This window comes from Phalangium opilio, unplaced genomic scaffold (genome assembly GCF_054372755.1).
Source record: "Phalangium opilio isolate 3A_F unplaced genomic scaffold, DU_Popi_V2 ptg000070l_1, whole genome shotgun sequence".
NCBI classification, from domain to species: domain Eukaryota; kingdom Metazoa; phylum Arthropoda; class Arachnida; order Opiliones; family Phalangiidae; genus Phalangium; species Phalangium opilio.
The window spans coordinates 5,885,196-5,909,518 of NW_028324182.1; the positions used below are offsets into that span (position 1 = coordinate 5,885,196).

General features: G+C 36.8%; 1 protein-coding gene and 1 long non-coding RNA gene across 2 annotated transcripts in view; one reads left to right on the plus strand and one right to left on the minus strand.

The window, feature by feature from the left end:
* The first annotated feature begins 320 nt into the window (after positions 1-320).
* Positions 321-8,603, plus strand: Nct (Nicastrin). The gene is made up of 14 exons (XM_089842726.1): positions 321-481; positions 720-818; positions 899-1,022; positions 1,098-1,225; positions 1,722-1,876; positions 1,938-2,189; positions 3,783-3,944; positions 4,015-4,314; positions 4,881-5,047; positions 5,120-5,267; positions 5,347-5,440; positions 5,737-5,888; positions 7,023-7,131; positions 7,198-8,603. The coding sequence occupies exons 1-14, from the start codon at positions 418-420 to the stop codon at positions 7,401-7,403; spliced, it is 2,160 nt and encodes a 719-aa protein (XP_089698852.1). The 5' UTR covers positions 321-417; the 3' UTR covers positions 7,404-8,603.
* Positions 2,183-24,323, minus strand: part of LOC149661265 (uncharacterized) — a 113,307-nt gene continuing 91,166 nt past the window's right edge. Inside the window, exon 4 of the long non-coding RNA XR_016368830.1 lies at positions 2,183-2,543. This is a non-coding gene — a long non-coding RNA (uncharacterized LOC149661265). The remainder of the gene's footprint in view (positions 2,544-24,323) is intronic.

The following is a 24,323-nucleotide window of genomic DNA, read 5'->3' on the forward strand; positions in this document are numbered from 1 at the left end:
AAAAAAAAATCTTACCTATTTCTCAAGTATAAAAGTTAATTAATTCGAAGTTATCATAATTAAATGCCATCACCAAAGATGAACAATACTTCTCAGTGAGGGTCGACTTATACCTTTTCAGATGCACTCAAAATAAATCGAAGTTTGTTTTTATTTTAAATTACGCCAAAGATCTTAAGTGGTTTAAAAATCTGATAACAAACAATTTCAGACGATAATTGAAAATAGGCCTAATTCAAATTGAAATTATCTTCCCGCCAAAAGTGTCGAAAACTCGGAGAGTGTCGCCATCTACATTTATTTTTGTATAAATGTAAATTGATCAATGAATCTGATCGAGCATCGAGAAGGATCATTAGTTCTAGAGCTTCTACTTTGGGTTCTTTTACAGTTTTCAGCAAATTTATTAGATATAAAATGTCTTTAATTAATTTTATAAGCGCGTTACTATTATTTCTAATGAATTCCAGTTTAATTATTGGTAAGTTCAGTGTTTTTTAAATCCAAAGCTTCTCTGGATAAAAAAAAATCGGGCGGCCTATATGTTTTGACATATGCTAAGCCTTGCCATTTGGGAAAAATTGAAATAGGGATTTGGCCCTTTGGGAAGAAAAACCCCAAAATAATCGATAAAAAATAAAAATCTAACCACTTTACGCCTATTCCAAATTATTTATTAATAATATTAAACCTGAATTTTATAATCTAAATCTTAATAGTAAATTGTGATCGTATGACTGAAAAAATTTATGAAAATATTGAAGTTGAAAGCTTCTGTTTTAGAAGATTAAACGCGACTCATCAAACTGGCTGTACATGTAAGTGGATCTAAGTTAAATTAGTCGTAATTAACTCTTAATTTAATAAGTTTGAACGTTATTAATATTAATTTACGAAGCTGATTTGTCTGGAAACGTTGGTGTAATCCACGTAGTTGAATCTGAAGATGATATTTTATGGGTAACCCAAAATGGACCCCATTTTCCATATATCGCTGCCATTCCCGAGGAATATTTTACAACGTGTGTTGAACTGTTGATAAAAACTAATTACTTATTTACTAATTACTTAATAAATACATTATCAAACAATTTTAGTGGTAATTTGACAAAAATAAAATTATCAAAACGAGTATCGGGAGTTTTAGTCTTAAAAAGTTCCAATATGCCAGTCTATCCAAAAAATGCTTTTTCTCCTGAAAAAAGCTGCCCAAATGATAACTTTGGTATTTTGCGTTTTACAACAGGGTTCGTACATGACCTGGAAAAGTCAGGGAAATTGAAAATGGGTCTATAAAGTCAGGGAAATTTAAAATGGACCTAAAAAGTCAGGGAAATGTCAGGGAAAAATATATTGGAGGGAAATTTAAAGTATAATGGTGATCGGAAAAATTTTTGTCTGAGATTTGAGCAAAGCCCCAAATTGGCGGAGCTCGCTTCGCTCGCTCAGGTTATTTATGATTTACTTTAAATTAAATTTAAACGAATTAATTGGCTAATTTTTATAAAAATAACTCGTGCAAAAATTATTTGAGTGAATATAGATTGGTTTTCATATACGTTCGCCATGTACGTTATTGCAAATAGTCAGGGAAATTTGTGGAATTTAGTCAGGGAAAACCTGGAAAAGTCAGCTAGGAATTTCATTCCAAAAATTTTGTACGAACCCTGGACAATTAGTTCAGTACTGAAAGTGTTTCTTAATTAAATTAACTTTTTAAGGGTTATACATGAATGATAAATATCCAGAATATTCACATTGTAAAAAAGGTGAATGGGTTAGAAATAACGTAGCGTTAGGCATGCTCTATGAAGATTGGGGCATTCCTATAGTACTAGTCGCTAATGATACCCAAGTAGATTTCATTAAACACGAGGTTAGTTTGGGGTGAAAATGAAAAACAAGAACAATTTTCACATTTTCAAACATTTTCTTAGTGTTTTGAGAGATTTAACATAGCCAGTAACCAATCTGAACGAACTTGGCCTTTGTGCGCGGCTGAAATATCTAGTTTCATGTTCGCTGCCAAAGATAGTCCTACTTGTATGAGACGCAGTACTAGTACAAAAAATCTGAATCCAACAAAGTATTGCGAACCGTTAGGAGGACGTAATATTATATCGTTCCTTCAACCGACCAATAAGAGTGTTGAGATTGAGAATAGATCGATTATCTTGATTTCTGCGCGGGTCAGTTGTTTAATTATGGTTATTTAACGTAACATTATACCTTAAAAGAACGGCCTTTTTCTAAATGTAAAAGGAAATATATTAGAATTAAAATAAACGGTCTCTTATTGCAAAATAATTAGCGTTTAATTAATCTTAAAAACGAGGAGTAGGGCGCCGCCATTGGTTTAGACTTACTCTTCAGGGCTGGAAATAAGCACGGGACACTTACTCGCGTGATCGAGTTTGCTATACCCTACCTTACCCCTCTCAGCCTGTGAGAATTCAAGGAGGGGTCGGTCATTCATGAAATTCCGTACGCTACCCGCGAAATCCAACTTAAGAAATCCGAAATCAGCAACGAAATCGTAAAATCTGTAAAGAAATCATAAAATTCGTAGAGAAATCGTAAAATTCGTAATGAAATCATAAAATAAGTAAAGAAATCATAAAATCAGTAAAGAAATCATAAAATCAGTAAAGAAATCATAAAATCAGTAAAGAAATCATAAAATCAGTAAAGAAATCATAAAATGCGTCGAGAAATCATAAAATCCGTCGAGAAATCATAAAATCCGTCAAGAAATCATAAAATCCGTCGAGAAATCATAAAATCAGTCGAGATATCACAAAATCCGTAAAGAAATCACAAAATCCGTAAAGAAATCACAAAATCAGTAAAGAAATCATAAAATCAGTGAAGAAATCATAAAATCAGTGAAGAAATCATAAAATCAGTGAAGAAATCATAAAATCAGTGAAGAAATCATAAAATCAGTGAAGAAATCATAAAATCAGTGAAGAAATCATAAAATCCGTAGCGAAATCACAAAATCCGTAGCGAAATCACAAAATCCGTAGCGAAATCACAAAATCCGTAGCGAAATCACAAAATCCGTAGCGAAATCACAAAATCCGTAGCGAAATCACAAAATCCGTAGCGAAATCACAAAATCCGTAGCGAAATCACAAAATCCGTAGCGAAATCACAAAATCCGTAGCGAAATCACAAAATCCGTAGCGAAATCACAAAATCCGTAGCGAAATCATAAAATCCGTAGCGAAATCATAAAATCCGTAGCGAAATCGTAAAATCCGTAGCGAAATCGTAAAATCCGTAGCGAAATCGTAAAATCCGTAGCGAAATCATAAACTCCGTAGAGAAATCATAAACTCCGTAGAGAAATCATAAAATGAGTAAAGAAACCACAAAATCGGTGAAGAAATCGCGAAATCCAAAATCAAAAGACGAAATCCGTTGGATTTTATCGAATTTTGAAATCAAACTAAATCCGAAGAAATCAAATTGGATTTCGAAATCCCGTACACTTTTTCAAAAACTTCCGACACTTCGTGTAATCAACGTAATGTTCGTTCGGTGGACATGACACTTCGTAATTCAACCAATCCCGTATTGGTAAACGGTCCGATTTAGCAGACTCAAATAAACCAATGGCGGATGGCCCCGTAGTCCTCGTTTTTAAGACTAATTAATGTTTCCTTTTATGTTTAGAAGAAGGCCGTTCTTTTAAGGCATAATGTTATGTTACCCGAACTTCTCCTTTAATGGTAGTTAGCTTTACAATAATTAAATATATATATGCATACATTTAGATTGACGCTGTGTCTATGTTTGATAAAATATCACCAGGCGGTGATTCCGCCATTTCGGGTTTAGTGTCTCTCTTAAGTATTGCGCAAACTTTATCGAAACTTCGAGAGGAAATCTCTCAAATTGCTCCTAACAAAAATGTCCTCTTTGCCATTTTCAATGGGGTAAATTAAAAGCAATTGCAATAATAATAATTATTTTAAAAATTCCAACATTTCTTCTCTTCCTAAAAAGGAAACATTTGATTATATTGGATCAAGTCGAACAGTTTTTGATATGGAACGGGGCGTTTTCCCTCAAGAACTAAACGCGGATTGGACTGACCAATTAGCCAATGTTAATTTGAGTCATATCTCTCATTACATTGAATTAGGCCAAGTGGCCCTTCACGATGATGAAGAAAGAAAGTCCTTTTGGTTTCGCAATGAACCAATTACACTCGAGAGTTATTTGGGCTATAACGAAGATGATAAACGCGCTCTTTGGATGCATACTGATCCAATTTCAACCGCGGATCCTAATGTTAATTCTAAGGCAATTAAAAATCATTTAAAGGGAGGGTGAAGTAGAAAATCAAATGATTTTTTATCGATTCTTCTACTAATTATAAGACCAGTCTGCATAGTTAAACATCCAGGAAATACTTCCGAATGATTTTAAAATTCAAATTAGGTTCAGATTTTAAGGATAATTTTAAATAAGGACCTCCGACCAATCGCGTAACGCCCTGCCTTTTTATTAACAAAATTCTCGTGGCACGCTCCATGCCGAATGAAATTTAGCGCGAGATTTGATAAAATTCGCGCGCGACGTGACAATCGTGGCGCGAGACATGGAACGTGCACCGAGAATTTTTTTAATAAAAAGGCAGGGCGTTATGCGATTGGTCTGAGGTCCTTGTTTAAAATTATCCTTAAAATCTGAACCTAATTTGAAATAATTTTAAAATCATTCGGAGTTGGTATTTCCTGAATGTTTCACTATGAAGACTGGTCTTATAATTAGTAGAAGAATCGATAAAAAAATCACTTGATTTTCTACTTCACCCTCCCTTTAATAAGATTGAAATTGATTAATTATTCGATAATTATTTTTAATAGGTTGAGGATTTGATAAATAAACTGAAATTATCAGCCGGTGGTTTGAATCTGAAAAAATTATACGAAAAGAACGCCTTACCACCCGCTTCTATTCAAAGATTCTTAAGAAAAGATTCCAAAATCGCTTCCGTGTTCATAAGCAATCACAAAAAAGTGTTTACCAATAAGTTAGCTAAACTTTCATCGAACAGTTTCATATTACGATTATATTTCATTACAATTGCTTAACTATTCAACAGGTTTTTCATGAGCCAGTATGACATCGATCAATACATGTCAAGGAATACGGCCGCGTTAATTGCAAATTTGTCTAGCACCGTTTCCAAAGTCGTTTATCAACTCATGACTGACAAGACTAAAGATGATATCGCAACTGACGTTACTATGGTAATCATGATTTCTTCTGTAGTTAAATCTAAATTGGAGTTAAATATTAACGGTAGGTGGGCACTTTTTTGTTGTAAAGGTTGACGATTTATTGGAATGTTATATGCGCAATGCTTCGTGCAGACTCTTCAGAGAAGTTGAAAATCCCATTAGATTACCATATAAAATATTTCGTAAGTTCGTTAATTTAATTGTTAATTAGCCTTATTCCTGATCAGCGCCACCTAACCATAGCGGCGACTTTGAGAACTACTGTAATTGGCAAACCAACCAGATGTCGATAAAATCTGGTGACGTCATTTTTGGTCAGACCCCGAGAGTGCCCGTCAGTGACGTCACCTGATTTTAGCGACATCTGTTTGGCTTGCCGATTACAGTAGTTCTCAAAGCCGCCGCTATGATTAGGTGGCGCTGATCAGGAATAAGGCTAATTGTAAGTATACATCTAATTATATTTGATTACTTTTAGAAAGCGAGCCGTTCCCATTATATGTAGGAGTCGATCGAGATAATCAGTACAGCGCCATTACTTACTACACTCGATATTTGATGGCGTATTTTACAGGACAACAATTACTTGACCGTGACAGTGATAATTGTACCGCCCAATCCCACGATAAGGTAAGAAGACCAGGGGTGTGCGAGTACTCGTTAAGTTTGAGTACTCGACTCGATACTCGATAACAACACATTGAGATACTCGACTCGATACCAACACATTGAGATACTCGACTCGATACCAACACATTGAGATACTCGACTCGATACTCGATAACAACACATTGAGATACTCGACTCGATACTAGATAACAACACATTGAGATACTCGACTCGATACTCGATAACAACACATTGAGATACTCGACTCGATACTCGATAACAACACATTGAGATCCTCGACTCGATACTCGATAACAACACATTGAGATACTCGACTCGATAACAACACATTGAGATACTCGACTCGATACTCGATAACAACACATTGAGATACTCGACTCGATACTCGATAACAACACATTGAGATACTCGACTCGATACTAGATAACAACACATTGAGATACTCGACTCGATACTAGATAACAACACATTGAGATACTCGACTCGATACTCGATAACAACACATTGAGATACTCGACTCGATACTCGATAACAACACATTGAGATCCTCGACTCGATACTCGATAACAACACATTGAGATACTCGACTCGATAACAACACATTGAGATACTCGACTCGATACTCGATAACAACACATTGAGATACTCGACTCGATACTCGATAACAACACATTGAGATACTCGAGACAGATTCGAGTAGCTTTTTAACATTTTAAATACTCGACAAATACTCGAGTCTGAGGCTTACAACTATAGCAGACGATGAGTTCATGATCATTTATTTTGAAAATCACCTGTTCAATGTTTAATTGATCACTAACAATCTTTTTGAACTAGTTCGATATTAGATAATTGAACATCTTCGTTATTTTCAAGAAATTTACAAAATTGCTACTCGACAAGTCAATATTTGAGACTCGATAATTACTCGAAAGAACAAACAAAATTTGACCTATCTAAATACTCGATACTCGAAAGTATTTTTGAGACTCGGCTCGATACTCGATAAGAAATTAGTTTTGAGACTCGGACTCGGCTCGAAAGCGAAAAAACGGGACTCGCACACCACTGAAGAAGACGTCACACTTATACTGTTCAAGTGATAAGCTAAATAATTGCATTATTTTTCATTAGATATTCAATTACGATTGGATGGTGGGGCCAAACTTAACAAATCCCGGTATCTGCTATAGATCAATTGCTAAATTAACATCAGCTGTATCACCGGCCGCGTATCTTAATGGTACACATCGTTAAACGTACTTCTAAGTAAGTAATTACTTAATTACTTAATGTAATTTTGTTTTAGATTGGGAATCGACCGAGTACTCTACTTGGACTGAAAGTATATGGACCCAAGTGACATTACGTATTTTCGTGCGTCCTAGTCCGAGTTTGGAAGGTTTAACATTGGGATTGGGATTTGCCATTTTTATTTCGTCACTTCTTTTTGTATATTCAGTCAATAAACGTTCCTCCGTCCTTTTTGGGCCACGTGCCCTGATGGCCTGCTAGGGAAACGCCGCGAATCACATTGCTCTGGCTGATTTAGGACAACACGGTATTTATTGCAACGTACCGGCTCCTGTCAGTTTGTAAAAAAAAAATATCGAAAGTAGAATAAATTTTTTCCCAATCTAGTCCAAAGTTTTTTAATGAGAAAGTTAATCTCGATTAAAAATAAAAACTTCGAATTCGAAATGAGACCAAAATTCAAATTGGTATTAAAATAGGAGGTCAATTTCAATACGTTTTTGTCCCAGTTCAACTTCAAGTTAATTGGTATAATTGAGACACTTAAAGGGAGGGTGAAGTAGAAAATCAAGTGATTTTTTATCGATTCTTCTACTAATTATAAGACCAGTCTGCATAGTGAAACATTCAGGAAATACCAGCTCCGAATGATTTTAAAATTCAAATTAGGTTCAGATTTTAAGAATAATTTGCAATAAGGACCTCCGACCAATCGCGTAACGCCCTGCCTGCCATTTAACAAAATTCTCGTGGCACGCTCCATGTCTCGCGCCACGATTGTCACGTCGCGCGCCTAATTTTATTAAATCTCGTGATAAATTTCATTCAACATGGAGAGTGCCACGAGAATTTTGTTAAATGGAAGGCAAGGCGTTACGCGATTGGTCGGCAGTCCTTGCTTAAAATTATCCTTAAAATCTGAACCTAATTTGAAATAATTTTAAAATCATTCGGAGTTGGTATTTCCTGAATGTTTCACAATGCAGACTGGTCTTATAATTAGTAGAAGAATCGATAAAAAATCACTTGATTTTCTACTTCACCCTCCCTTTAATTAGAACTTTATCAATTATGAATAAGAGCTGTTTAGGAAAATTTTTACTACTAATGAGAATTGAATGTTTTATTAAATTCAATTAAGATTTAATTAATTGAATTCGATAAAACAATTATCAACCATAACAATGTGATTTGCGGGTTTTCGTGGAATGGAAACAAATGAAAAATAATTGAACGAACGAACGCGCTCTAAGAATATAGTATTTTTTCAATAAATGGAAAGACATTTTTATAATTTTTTAACTCAAGTGATTTAGCAATTTTTGGCTCAATATGTAAGCCTCTTTAACAATACAAAAAAAACACACACCCACACGATGTAATGTAACGATGTTTGTACGTTTTTACATTCTGTTACTTAAAATTGATTCTATTTATTAAACCTTACTTTGGTTCATGTAATTTCTTCGAGTTGTTTTATTTATTTTCTTCACAAACTTTGATCCGCATAAAAAGTAGAGAAACTTTTTATTTGCAAGAAGGGTTCAAGGGTCACCTCTTTTATAGGGAAAATTTCGTACCTAATAGTGGTGCATGCAGCTAAGCCTGTAATGCAGATTATGGTATGGACTATTTACAGATCCAGGTAACGTCTATATAATTAAGAATAGTGTGTAGATAAAACCGAGGGGGTAGACGCTCTAGATCTCTGTGTACACCTGAGTTCAAAAGAGTTCAGCTTTGACAGTGCATTGAGTTCAAAGCCTTTGGAACTCGCAGTTCAGCTTTGACAGTACATTGAGTTCAAGACATATTGTACACCTGAGTTCTTAAGTGTCTACCCCCTCGGACAAAACCTTCAAACACAAACTTTCCACTTTGTTTAATTCACTAAAATGAAGTTATGTTTTTCGCAAGTACATACTCGATAGTAGTGTTGTACTTAAGAAAGTCAAAACAGCAATGTCAAAAGGTCAAAACGAAGTAGGGCTACGCTGCTGGCTGTCGTTATTAAGTTCAGAGTTGCCAACTGCTTTTTCAAGAAATACACATTAAAATGAATAGTGATAGGTCCTTTAATAGAACCAAGTGTCATGACGGCAAATAGATCGCGGTAGTTAGGGTTTTAGCTTCCAAGCGTCAATTCTTTTTGTGCACACTCGGTTTTAGTGCGGCTAGAGATAATTCAGCTTTAGTATGGATCGAGTAAGGTTAACAGTCATGCTGGCAAACTAAGAATTGCGTTGACGTACAACGAGACGATAGTGTTTACACGCAAACCTAGTTGTGAATAAAGCTTTGAATAATTCCTTCAATTATAATTTTAACGGTAGTAGCTTGTCATTAAATAGCAATAAAAGATGCATTCATATTCAGGGGGGATGCAGAGATAATATTCCACTTGACTCTGTTTTTTCACAACTTGTTCTTTCTGGTAAGTCAACAACTTTCGGGGTATTTAGTCCTGGGTAAGCCGCGGCAGAACGGTAAGTTCGGTGTTTGGCCTTCTCTTTTATAACAGGGGTAGTTGTAGGGACGATAGGGAGAAAGATTTCTATATTTCGAGTAATTAGCTTATTTTTCCACCTCGACACTTTCAACTCGATTCAATTAGCTATACTTTAACCCTTTTACGTTGGCGCCAGCCTCCGGGAAAGTTTCGAACCATGGACGGTTTCGATCGAATTATAGAGCCGGTTTGTGCCTAGCCTTTTCCCGATTCAGTTGGTAAAGAATATCAAGTCAGAGCAACGTTTTCGTCACGGTAGCCCTAAGTGCTCGTTTATTCCCATCGCGACGACGCATCTTGAAAACCTTAATAGCTTTAATGCATAGCCCTTATAATTCTAAACATGGTAAAGCTTTTTCCGTCTCTAAAGCCACTTATAAACGATAAACATTCTTTTGGAAAGTCCTAGCTTGAAGTAAGTTAAAATAAACCCTCATCCTAAATAGAACCTGCTCAACACTTTCAGTCGAAATTTAACATATACGACAAATTGTCGAAGTCAAATCTGTAACAGCATAGAATAGACATGTTTCCTAGTAACAGTTTCTCTAGAGGCCTCAGAGGTAGAGGAGAAAAAACTCGTCCCGGGCGAGTTCGGCACCAAATTTGACCACGATGTTCTCCCTAACATCGTAAGTTTACAAGATATATGAAACATATCTAATGAAATTACGCTAACACGCACCATGTTTACTAGTTGCGGATAACGGTTCCATTTAAACAAAGTTACCAATGCGCTTACTTGGAAGGAAAAAAATCAAATTTTTACTTTAACTTATGTACTTCTAATATAAATAGTTATTCACTCTATAGTTGATGTCCAAGAAGATCTTTCCTTAATGAAAATGATCTCGCCGAAGGCATTACGCTCTAATTAAAATATCAAGCGAAAAGAGTTTTCATAGAAGAGACTTTTCCGCCTTTTAATTTTTAACTTTTCTAAATCAGCGAGAGAGAGCTTGTCTCCATTTCGAAAACTTCAAATATAATAAATAATACGGTTGAAGGATCGCTATAATTTGATTAAAGATTTCTAACGAAAAATATATAAATAGAGCAAGAGACTTTACAATACCCGGGACTAAGCGAAAATAATTATAGCCTGTGAGGTTGTTTTTTTTTTTTTTTTTTTGGATAATTCAGCATCCCTTCCAAATTCCAAGTAATGTTCTAAACCGAGGCCTAAATATTACACCTATTCAAACCTCCTTTTTAATCTTCATTGAATCGAAGAATCGAACGGACAAAAGAAACATAATCTTTAGAGATTTAAAAAGATTAAAGTTTTAACTCGGGCTTAGGCGTCTTGTCCGCAACGTTTTGTCAGGGGTCCGGTAAAAAAAAATTGCTACCTCCGGTCAAATTCGGTAAAGCCAAGATTAAATTTCCAAATTCAAAAGGACCACTTTCACGGAAAAGATTACAAAGTTCCATTATTTTCTACAAAATTCTTTCAGTCAATTCTTCAGAAATTTCTTATTAAATTTTTGTATGTTATTTTGGGATTTTTCTTTTAAATCCATAAATAATTGCTTGTCCCACTTTATCACAGAAGTTCATACGAGGTTTTAATTTTAAACAGAGTTGCGAGTATTACCATTCGAGGAGAAGCATTATATACTTCTGGTACTATCAAGAAGAGATATCTAGTTTATTAGTGAGAAGGTATAAGATGCCTACGTATTCGAGCGCCATAGTCCCAGTCCCCTTTAAAAATACAATGGGGGACGTAAAAGGAGGCCGGGCTATTTCGCCTCTCCTCAGTCGGAAAATACGTAATTTTCGTCATTCGCGTCGCGCTGACGTGAGTTTTCAAGAACCAGAGAGAGAGCTGGTTGTAATTTAAGAGGCGGGGAGTAACTCCGGACCTACGTTTGGACTGGAGATAAACTAGATATCACTTCTTGGTACTATATAGCGAGTCTATTCTATCTATACCCTCTTCCGTCCAATAGTTTTAGATTGGTTCTAGAAAACCTAAAGACAAATTGAAGTTGGGTAGATATACAATACAAAATGAAAAATTAGATTGATATACAGATGTGGAGAAGCCCAATTCTGTTATAAATCGAGCTACTGCCAAATCCAGAAATTAGATTTTCGTTCCTTTTTAGTTTTTGTTTTTTTTTTTTTCGTTAAAAGAAAATTTATAAGATGGCTGAGTGACTTGAGTCCAGGGTCTCGAGATAAATCATTTTAGAAGATTTTGCTTTATTTTTACGCTAAGCCTTTTCCCGCAGCGAGGATTTATAATATTAAGTTTTCCGCGCCTTTTCTAGACTACTATTTATCTACCTACATATTTACTCGGGGGCAGGAAGATTCAATGTTTCGGCTTTTGACAGTGATGGAGATATACGCAGCGTGGTTTAGATACTGGAAGCCAATCTAATATTCGGATTTATAGTTTCCCTGATTCTGCATTCAATGCATATTTGGTTTAGAGAAAACCACTATTGTCCTCAAATACCTAAACCAAACTCTTTACAACGCGAAGACCTACCAAAAAGCCGGAGCGGAGAAGTACGCTATACTTCTTAACCCGTTTTTGCTGGCAACACTTCCACCCGTACATTCACGTAACAGGTTTAAGACACCTATAGGGAGCGTAAAGTCTCCCGCGAGTTTTTAGAGATGAATCACTGAGGAGGAAGCTACGATATTTGACACTTAACGTAGTATAAACACTTAAGTTTAAACCGATCACTAGCGACTTTGTTTCCATTTCCCCTACTATTTTCATAGTCATTAGCAATTGGTTCATTTTAGCCTTTTAGTCCATAATAATGCTTCTGTTTTTAATAATTTCACTTGGTTTTTGGGTACAAGTGTAGATCCTTGTCTTACCCATCTTGATAAGAGCAGTTCCTGAGCTGTTTTGGGGAGGATATAGGCTTGGGAAATATTTGTTTCAGGCGGCTTTAGGGAAGGAAAGAAGGAGCGGCAGCGACTCTAGGCTGGGAGATTCCAATTTTTTCATTCCATCATTCAAGTCGCAACGACCAAAAATTCCAGGCTAGTTGGATGGGAAAAAATGGAAATCGAAAGTCGAATGCGCAAAGTTAAGAGAACGCGCTGTTTCATATCCCACGCCGCTAATGCAATTTTTTTTGTTCCATCATTTTAAGAAAGCCCAGGCTAAAGTTTGGAAACTGAAAAAGAGTTTTTCTTTACGACATACCGTACGTATAATATGGACCTTTCTCGCTCAAAAACCTATCGGTTCTTACGGTTTACAGCACCGACTTGCTTAAACTTTTTCAAAAACCTTCATATTCGGTAGGGTAGTGACGTCCAATTCAGAACACTTTTTTAAAATTACATAATATAGCGTATTTTTGGCAATTGCAGATATTATTTGTGTTTGTAGACCTGTAGATCGAACCTTTGCGCATATTTTAAGCCCCTTTTCATCTTTCTAATGTAATTATTAAGCGAGAAAATAGGTTTTTCCCAAACTTTGTAGTTACGTCGTATTCGGAACAATTGCATCTAATTCGGAACTAGGGTGGTTTTAATCCGGAACAGGGGGGTTTTAATTCGGAACAGGGGGTTTTTAACTGGTAAAGGGTGGTTTTAATTGGTAAAGGGTGGTTTCAAATCCGAGCAGGGTTGTTTTAATTTGGTAAACAGGCTAAGAAAACAGAAAACTCATTTTCAAAGAGGTTAATAAATATAAATATTTAGAGGCCGCGAAATAGCGGTGGAAATACCGCGTTTTGGCGCGAAGCGAAAGAATAGTCTGCTATTGGTGTTATACAGTCTTTAAAAGTTTGGTCTTGTACTTAACGATGTTCACGATTACCATAATTATAGGTTAGGATGAGTTTAGTACAAGTAATCAAGAGGGCAAGCGGTGTATTTTTCATCGTTCCGAATTAGACGTAATGGGCATATTTTTTTGATTAGGAATTGTGAGTGAAATATCTTTCTACCATATTCCCAATGGTCATAAATTGTAGCTAAAGAGTGGTACTTTCGTTTGAAATCAGGTGAGTGAGCGTACCTTTCCTCAGTCGTTCTCGAAACCTTATTTGCTGAGGCCATGGCAGTGACATTCCCTAAAATTTCCATTAATTTAATATGCTTAATTTGGGTACTCTGCTAATTATTGTCGTATCTTCTCGGGATGTTTTCCTACAATCTCGGGATGATTTTTAATGGATTCGCGATGAATCATTGATATTTTAGGCCTCGTTTTCTCCGAATTGAAGCCCCCAAAACAAATTTAAGCCGATTTTTAAAAAAGTGTACTGAATTAGACGTGTTCCGAATTAGACGTCGCCACCCTACTCAATGCAAAAACTATCTTTATCATCAGAATTCTTTGTAATAACCTAACATACCTAAATCAAGAAGTTATATCTAGTATCTCAGAGAGAAGGTATAAATTCGCCAGATTTCCAGCTTTATCTCCAGTCCAAACGTAGGTCCGGAGTTAATCCCCGTCTCTAAATTACAACCAGCATCTCATTGGTTCTTGAAAACTCACGTCAGCGCGACGACGCGAGTGACGAAAATTACAGTCATATTTTCCGACTGAGGAGAGGCGAAATAGCCCGGCGCCCCTTTTACGTCCCCCCTTGTATTTTGAAAGGGGGACTGGGACTATGGCGCACGAATACAAAGGCATCTTATACCTTCTCTCTGAGATTCTGATATAACTTCTTGCCTAAATCAAGAAGTGATGTCTAGTTTATTAGGGAGAAGGTATAAGATGCCTTAGTATTCGCGGGCCATAGTCCCAGTCCCCCTTTCGAAATACAAGGGGGGTGGCGTAAAAGGAGGCCGGGCTATTTCGCCTCTCCTCAGTCGGAAAATACGTAATTTTCGTCATTCGCGTCGCGCTGACGTGAGTTTTCAAGAGCCAATGAGATGCTGGTTGTAATTTAGAGGCGGGGATTAACTCCCGACCTATACTATACGTTTGGACTGGAGATAAAGCTTGAAATGCGGCCATAATCCTGTAATAATTTTCATAAGCATGGCTAGGATGTTGATGAAAGTACTTGTCAAGTATTTGCGCGTCAGCTAAAGTTTCTCTGGGCCTTAGGGTCATAAAAGTTTCAGCCAAGGGCTAATTGAGTTTAGTATGAAAACCAATATTTAAAAAGGCGTAGACATTACCAACAATTGGGAAATCAAAGGAAAGTTAAACTCTTTGTTACACACCAACTTTAAACTTTTGGTAACATTACCTACGCAATAACAGTACAGAACGTTTCTTTTGTCAAAAACCCATATTTATCCTCCATAATAATGTCGGTTGTATCGTAATCTACAGGTAGATTATTAGCTTATGGTTGTGCAAAATTGTACTATTCACAATACTACCCCACAATCTCGCCAATAAGACTCTATCGGATCACTTAAAGTAACATTTATCCTTGTCGTTTCCGTCTCAAAATGTGTTTTAACTCTTCCGATAGCTCGGAAATTTTTCCAGGGAAAGCAGATTAGTATCTGGAAACTTATGACTTTGTCGATAGTTGAGGGGAACTTTCTACTAAACGCCCATACCATTTCCGCTCTCGCTCTTTAAAAGGATTAGAACTAGGGTATAAAGTGCGGCCCAAAAATAAAAGCCATATAAGTTTCCCAACTTTTCCCTTTTTCATCTCGTTACCATTTCTTTGAAGAAAATTTAATTTTTCTTTTTCCCGCGTTCTAGATGATGAAATATTTTAGAAACGTTTCTGACACCATTTCCGTGTTTTTAGAAATTTAATAATAAAATTCGAATCTACAAAGATAAAAGAGGGACAAGGAGCGCAACCTTTCCAAGGGGTGTAACATTAGACGCGCGTTTCGTGAAGTGTCCCACTAATTACGTAGGGTCAGGGATAGATTTAATTTAGAAGTAGGAATGGAGAACAGAGTCATGTGGGCGCGCGTCAAAGTCCCGGACCCCCTTCTACGGAACGGAGGGGTATGAAAGAAGAGGCGGGTCATCAGGTAAATAGGAATTACGTATTTTTCGCCGTCCCAGTCAGCAACGTCATCAAAACGTAGTTTAAGTGAGCCAATAAGATAATTTAAACATTTTGTTACGTGTTGGAGGGAGGGGCTCTATACTGGGCTATGAGTCGGAATAAATAAATAAATAAGTAAATACTAACCGTTCTTCATTCCTACTTCTAAAATTAAATCTATCCCTGGTAGGGCAAATGGCCTTGATTATAAGACTTGGACATAGAGAGTTCTGAGTCGGTAGCAGACGATTTTTTACACGAATTTGTATAGAATGTTAAACCCGTTATCGACGTACCAAACCATTAATTAATTAAAAGGCGTATTAATAATAATATTTTGACAAGAATTAGGCTTAAAATTAGAATAAGGCCTATTAGGCTATAATTTTGAACTTGATCTATTGGTGTACGTTACGTTTCCAGTTTATTTAATCTCTAGCCTAATTGGGTTCGCGTAATAAATACGTTAAATTTTCATTATCCAATATAAAATAAGGTTTTTCAGGGCGTAAGAAATTAATGGTTATTGTTTATAACGTCCTATTCAAATTTTATAAAGGCAAATAGCCGGGGGAAAAGGGATCGGAAGTGGCAAATTTAACGGCTTCGCTAATCACCACCGCCTATATATATATAGTTGAAGATCTTAAAAGCGGACAGAGAATCGATTAAAAGCGGCTATTTTCAAGCACGTTTTATTGACAAGAAAATGATACCACCCCCCACTCTACTCTCCCCAACATCTCACACCTTCCCTTCAAAGGAGCAAACTAAATCCACTATCAATGAATTGATCCGATTATACAATGAATTTCATGCAATTAAAGTATTTTAAGTAAATCTAATTTAAATTAAGGCAAAACCAGTGTTTTGGCGAGGAAGGTGTATAAGAGGGTTCAGGGATAGATTTAATTTTAGAAGTAGGAATGAAGAACAGAGTAATGTGGGCGCGCGTCAAAGTCCCGGACCCCCTTTCCCGGGACGGAGTTGTATGTATGATAGTAGAGGCGGGTCATAGTGACAAAGGTAAAAAGGAATTACGTATTTTTCGCCGTCCCCATCAGCAACGTCATCAAAACGTAGTTTAAGTGAGCAGCCATTAAGATAAGTTAAACTTTTCGTTACGTGTTGGAGGGAGAGGCTCTATTCTGGGCTATGAGTAGGACTGAAGTAAATACTAGCCGTTCTCCATTCCTACTTCTAAAATTTAATCCATCCCTGGTGGGGTCAAGTAAATTGTGTATTTAAAAGAAAAATATTGCAAAAATCAGATGCTTCGCGATCTGACAAAATTTCTTAATTGTTTCTAAAAATTCAGAAAATTCTTGGAGGAATGAAGTTACTTCTCGTTACACTATAACGATTTGGTATCAGCTTTGCTACTCAAAATATATTATATAACAATGATTTATAAATCAATTAGTATAATTTATTAAAGCGAAATAAGTCGAAAACAGAGTTAGCTATAGATTGTCAGGAAGCGATTCAGTTTAAATCCGTCGCCGGAAATAGCCGCTTGCTTAAAGAGAAACTCACTTAGAGTTACGGTCATTAATCAATAATATCGAAAATGTTGATGCGCTAGTTAATCACGGGACCAACTCATCATCAATTACGTACGGCAGAGCTGAGTCCCCCCACCTCTCTTCACGTAAGTCCCTTCTTGAGCTTCTCTCCTCAATCTAAACCCGCTAGTTTCTCCGGTAATCGCAAATCTCAGGTAATTGTCCCCCTCCACCCTAATTTCGTCCCAGTATCAATCTTCAACGCTTAATTAACATTATGACCTACATACCAATCTCGAATATACATTTTAAGTCTCTAACTATTAAGGGTTGTTACCTATTAGACCGTGGATACTAAAGAACAGAACTAAACTGAACTCGTATTGACAAGCCGGCTCCAGTTGGAAAACTATATTTATTCTGTTTTCCAGGTATCATTGAGAAAGGTTCAAATAGTAATAACAGGGATAGATTTAATTTTAGAAGTAGGAATGGAGAATAGAGAAATGTGGACGCGCGTCAAAGTCCCGGACCCCCTTCCCCGGGACGGAGGGGTATGAAAGAAGAGGCGGGTCATAGCGATAGAGGTAAAAAGGAATTACGTATTTTTCACCGTCCCCGTCAGCAACGTCATCAAGTGAGCCAATAAGATAATTTAAAATTTTTGTTACGTGTTGGAGGGAAGGGCTCTATACTGGGCTATGAGTCGGACTGAAGTAAATACTAACCGTTCTCCATTCCTACTTCTAAAATTAAATCTATCCCTGGTAATAATCATGATCCACAACAATGGGAGAGTACAGAAAATGAACTTATTGCCGAATCAAGCAATATTGCAAAACAGCTAAAGGGACAAAACGAAAGAACGAGATGAAATGATTTATGGAACTAATTTGTCACGATTTGCCTTTTAAGATAAACTACCTAACGCCCATCTTCCGGCCTTCTGACAGCCCTTAAGGTTTGTACTTGTAACGTCGCTTCGACAAAAAGGATCGTGAAAATTCCGTGGGTTTTTCTTTTTATTTTTTGATGAAAAACCTTAAAAAAACTGTAGAGAAATTCATTGTTGTCACCATAGGGGTGAATTTATCGACAACTATGGTTCTAGAAAGTCTTCTACTTATTTTAAAACATAAAAGAACGAATTACATTATTTCTAACATGAAAACGGAATGTTAATAGGCCTACACGTCTAAATCTGAATTCACTGGAAGCCAGTTTGAAGCTATAATTGGCTACATACAGTCCAAGGGTTTCCAATTTAGCTGTATTAAACCATTAGGGAGCACTTAGTAATTAGTTTTATGCGCTGCCATCTCGTTAAATAAAAATTTTACATATGGTTATGTAATACCATAAGTTCATAATATATGTTTCATAAGTTTGTCACTGGTTACTGAGAGCTTGTCATGAAGTCACGTAGGTGAAACGTCGTAGAATCTGGTAAAGCGACGCCTGGTGAGGCGCTGTCAAAGGCTTAGTACCGACTAAATAGGAAGATGGACTGCAAAACCGAGTGTAGTTAATTCTCGCGTCGTTCTCGAACTAACTCGCTGGCATTACGAAGTACAGGTAATGTCAAACTTATGGAAAATATCTTATAAACTTATGATAATACTATCTTCAATGTTCCTGGAGAAATCGGGTAAATTCTTGTTTGTTGCTGTTGTGTTCGGGTTTTAAAGCTGAATAGTGTTAAAGGCGGGAAGGTATTTAAGCCCAATACTACGACTACCAGCTATTTCACGATCCCCGATTCATCTTTGTTCTACTACGGTGTGTGAATTTCCTTGCATCGATGGCATTGATAAAACGGTTTATTCGAAAAATGCTAATAAAAGAAAAGCAGGAAGCAGCTTCCCTCACGATAAAAAAAATTTAGGAATAAACTAAAGGGGTTCGCCAGCTTCCTCTTGGCGAAAAAGTCAAATCGGGTGACTTAAAAAATGGTTTCTCATTAAACTCAGTTTTCGTAAATGGCTTCTCTCTCTCTGGTTCTTTCGAGAAAAGGCGACAAACAATAAATCTTTTCTTAATTCAAATTTATCATTTACTTTTAAGCCTAAAATCGCCGTTCATCATTTCTAAACAAAATTTATAGATACACCTTCATTGTCTGCCGTCCATTTTCAAGATGGATTTTCTCTCTCCAAGTTTGGAAACCGACAGAGTATTGCATGCACAACTAAAGTAGGTACATAGTTCAGGGTTGTTATATATTTAATATTCTAAACGGAATTTCTCGCTAAATCCAAATATTTCTAAGTTTTTTTATCTTTAACTATCAGCTATAACTTAAATAAAAAAAAAATCAATCATTTCAATGTCCGCTAACGAGAGCGTTCACCTAGAAAAAGGCGCAACTAGACTTTACACAACCGGTCGAAAAAAGTTGTAAGGCAATTTCAATTAAACTCTTTGCTTTTATAACTAAGTTAGGAAAGTTGGACGGTAATCATTGGGCAAGTTGCATAAATATCAGAAATAAATATACAACGAAAAAACTAACTTCGGAAATCAGATAATTATGACTTCAATAATGAAGCTTGTGGTGCAGTTAGTAGTGGTATGCTATCGGATGTAAGTTATGTTTCTAATATCCATGATCTTAAAGTCTGTCGACGCGAGGCTTAGCTCTGCATTATTTTAATCGAAGAAAGAAGAAAGGTTTTCCGGTGGAAGGCGGGTGCGATATGAGGCGGTGGCGGGAGAACTCGGTGGGGGGGGGGGTGACAAGCGAGACCCCAAAAACCACCTAGCTAAGGCTTAAGTATCGAACGTTTAACGAATGGCTCAGTGCCCTTTTGAAGGGACTTCTCAAAGAAATCCAATAGAGGAATATCTAGCTAGCGGAGTTTTTCGCTCGGACAGTCAGGAAGGACCCATGATCCTCGACTCTACGATCTTGGAAGGAGTCAATCTTCCCACGTATACATAAGTTCGTTCCTGAAAGGATGTAACAGTATATATACGAAACGTCGCCGGGTCGATATAGAACTCGAGTGAAAGTCTTAACCGTGGTTCTAATTCACCCTAAACTTGCTCAATGTATTGCCATAAAGGATGGCAATATCTCTTACAAATTCGCAAGCGAGACTTCAAAGATTCAATCTCTTAGCGCTTGGATCGAGGTCCGGTTGAATAGCGTCTGTAGAGATCAACCCCGTATAATTTGACACTAGAGTAGATGAAGAATTGGTCTGAATTACTGTTAGGATTCGATGTAAAGCGACTCGCGTTTAGTGTATGGTCCTATTCTACGGTCAGTTCGTTCTGGGTCGTGACTTAAGATCTTAATTGAAGACGATGGGATATAGTCCAAGTCTGTAAGAAACTGGCGCAGTCGCCAGGTTAAAAGGGTCTATTAGAAGTGAGAGAAGGATTTCTTTCTCGGCTAACTGAATTCGACCGACGAGTAGGGGTCACTTGACCACATTTGGACGACCGATATTGTTAAGTTAATTACAAAAAGCTTCTTGCTTCTGTCCGCTTCGCGTCAACGCCGAAAATATCGAAGAACTCTCCGCAAAGCCTCTTCACCTACGTCCAATAAAACACTCATTTTTCCAAGGAGAATTATGCTTTCAACAAAATACTTCTATGGGACATAGTTTTTTTAGTCAGATCCTTAAAAAAAAGCTACCCAAATTGATTAAAAATAAAGAAAAACAAACGTTAAGTTTGATTTATCCAAGGTAGAAAATTTAAATCCAAGGTGTAATTTAACCCTTTGAAGACAAGGTGTAGTTTGAGGCTCGTATGATATGTACCATCTCTTTCATTTCTAAGAGACGGTCCGAGAGCACCGCTGAAGAAGGAAGGAGTGGGCAGCTGCCCCACGCTTCTTGTAATTGATAAAGAACTGGACAAGTGGGCGGGAACGCCATGTAAGATTATTAGATTAAATCTCCACTGAGTTCTTTCTTAATCGGATTTCTTTCCTTTCGAGATATAAGTAATGTCTCAAAAGTGCTTGGCAAAGGCTTACCCATCCATGAATGTATTATACTGAAGTACAGTACTACCAGAGAAAATAGTACTGGGTCGATAGTTGTGATAGTTGTTCATTTCCGGTTATGACGTCGTAACAGAGCCAATACTAAATGCCACCAACCAATCAGAGATACCCGGAAATGAAAGGAACTCCAGAAAGCCCTTAACTTCCTTGCTTATATTCCAGCACTATATTATCTGGTAGATACAGTTGTATATTCCTGAGGGAATTCAATGAATTCTCGCAACTTAAATCACGAATAAATTTGGAATTTCATTTTTATTTTAATAAAAATGAAAATGAAAATTCTTTGGATGAATCGAATTCGTAAGTGTGCAATAAATATTTTGTTGATATCAAAGTTTTTTTTTCTTCCTCTTTTTTTTCTAGCTTATTTGGATTTTTATCGTACTCATTTCTTAGCATAAAAATACTTGAGTAAATAAGCTCTCGAAGATTTCGTAATCTTTTCAAGACTGAGTAAAGAAGAATGTACATTTTTTGGGAGTTTTTTTGATGCAGTCAAAAATCAATATTTCACCCTCCCAATTCTTTCTCCATCTCCGACTTCATAGCTTCTATATACAGAATGGGTTAGTTATTTGAGGTTTATACAACCTTTTATTCATTAGCTCCACCATGGATGTAGAAGTTTTATCAAGGAAGATGGAGATAGGGAAGTTTCGTGTAACGCTATAACTCCGGTCGCCCAAAGATCCCGTTTTCGGCTTGGATGTGCATGTGCGCACTTTTCTCGCGCATCGCGCTGAGGATAGGCGGCACTACTGGTTTCCAACCGAGACTGCGCAGTTCAAACTAACGCCGAATATAAGTCATGTTACCTGCTACATTTCGTGAAGAGAGATTCCTATACTGACCAAACTTCCCTATCTCCATCTTCCTTGGTTTTATAATGACTCTTGTTAGAGCTTATTTCCACAACTAGATTATATAAGCTATTGGACTAAAATAGCTAAGCCATGCTGTAAATATATACTTCGAGAAGGGGATTTTGTGCCTCAAAAGGCCTATAAACAGTGTCAGTTACATTTTACAATAAGAGTAAACTAACGGACCCGGTTACTGAGAGAAAACTAAAGTGGTCCCATCTCCTTTAATATTGTAGGTGAATTTATAGTTTAACTTTGAAATATTCATTATTTTATATGCTTTTTCTTATAAAAAAGAAATAAACTTGCTTTTATATATAACAGGAAATCAAACATTTCTGAAACATTTCGATATATTTTAGTGGAAATGCTTATTTCTTGCAGTTTATCATCTATTCTAGTAGAGACACAAATTGTTCATTCGTTCGTATTCTATAAAAGATGATGAAATATCCCAACCAACCATCCTCTCAACTAACCATAAAGAAAAATTTTAACTTTTCACTAGAATCAGTAACTTCCACACTTCCTGCGCGTGGAATTTTCGTGTTAAAATGGATTGTATCCAAGAAACATAAAAAAAATATGAAATATAACTTTTAAGTTTCATGGAAGGCATTTTTCTCGGTATGAGGTTTTAAAAGAGGGGAAGCTTTGGGGTAAACTTTTTCGACCATCTAAAATTTTTACAGAGACCTTTCTGCAAGAATTCGATAAAATGTTATCTAAGGAGTAGCGAGCGAGTTTGTATGGCGCCCTCGCTCCTTCACCTAAAAGACCTCAAAATCCTTAGAATTCTAAGATAAAAAAATGTCGCGAAAAACGGAGTTAAATTACTGCGCGTTATTTGTTTTATATTCTTTGGGCGTGTGGTGCTATTTTCGATCAAGAGTAAATCAACAAGGACTGAGAATATTTGTAGATAGTGTGCACTAAAGGGGCTAGAGAAATTTCTTCCCCCGTTTTTTAATTTTAACCGCATACCCTTCAGTAACTTGTTACTCTCTAGCTGAATCAAACAGAAGACTATACAAGCTTTTGCCTCTGGCTATAGATAGCGGTTGAACCGTTGAATTACACGCGTCACAAATGACAGGCCCTGCAAATTTTGTCACATTGTTCCAGGATTTTTAGCTCCAGTTCCGGAGAAACTTTCACGGATGCCTCTACCCATGAGAGATAACATTCCTAGTTGATTCGCTCTTGTTATGATCTATGTAACTACGTAACAGCGCGTACTCTATGGCATGGAGTATCAAATATCTTTCACGCTTTTGGCTTTTAACCAATGGAAATAACAAAAATGTTTTTAGGTCAACCTCGAGAGAGAAACCCCATAAACCTATTTAGGCCAAAAAGGGCTATTTGCTGTTTTCCGTGTCAACTAAAACTATTTAAATACGAAGAGGTTTTTGACTTATTTACTGACTGTATACCACGAATGTCGACTTATTTTCTAAGATCTCTGAAAGAGCTAAATGCAGCTGTAATTGGTAAATATTCAGGCGGTACAATCTGACTTCATCGTCGAAAACGCCAGTTCAGTAGGCATAGACTAGAGTCACTCGGCGTTATATTTTCTCTAGGTTGGTTGAGAAATGACATCGAATTTTGTTTCTGGGGCAACCCAAAACTCCTTTTCTTTACAATATCTGCCCCCTGAATTCAGCGAGGCGAAACGCCATCGGTCGGCCGACTTAGGAAACAGTTTGCAATTGGCCAGTTTCCTTTCCGTTTTGGGCGCGCTTTTTCTCCCAGCCGATTTGAGTTTCATTGACACTCGCTATCTCAGCAATTTCTTGGGAGACGATTTTTTGCCGATCAGCAAAATGGCCAATCTGCTACTGAAAAAAAAGAGAGAGAGAGAAAGGAAAGGAACGTACGTTCCTTAGTCTGGTTGAAGGCGAACGAGCTAGGGGTCGGGTCGAGAGGAAGTCTATTCCATAAAGCGGCGTCTCTCGGTGGTGCTACGATCTTTTTACCCAGAAATGTCTCGGTTCCCTGGACGACCAATTATTTTCGTTACAGATGTATTGAAGATAGAAAGTATACCATTTCCTACTATCAGACTCTTACGTCTTGATTTTCTCTTGATTTAACGTCAGCTTTTATGGCTTTTTCCTCACCCAAGTCCCGTTTACACGGTTTTTCCCCAAAACGTAGGAATCAGAAACACCCTGTGTTTTGGGATTACGTAACCCGTCCTATTCTTTTATATACGTCTAGACGTTCATTTTCCTGTCATGAAAACCGAGGAAAGCCTAACGGTTATATAACTTCAACCAACTTGCCCTTTTCAGTTTTGAAA

Excerpts from the sequence above, each read along its gene's own strand:
- Nct (XM_089842726.1), top strand. The coding sequence starts at position 418 with ATGTCTTTAATTAATTTTATAAGCGCGTTACTATTATTTCTAATGAAT. Across the intron at positions 819-898 it reads TCATCAAACTGGCTGTACAT|CTGATTTGTCTGGAAACGTT; the intron begins GTAAGTGGATCT and ends TAATTTACGAAG. Across the intron at positions 2,190-3,782 it reads TTATCTTGATTTCTGCGCGG|ATTGACGCTGTGTCTATGTT; the intron begins GTCAGTTGTTTA and ends GCATACATTTAG.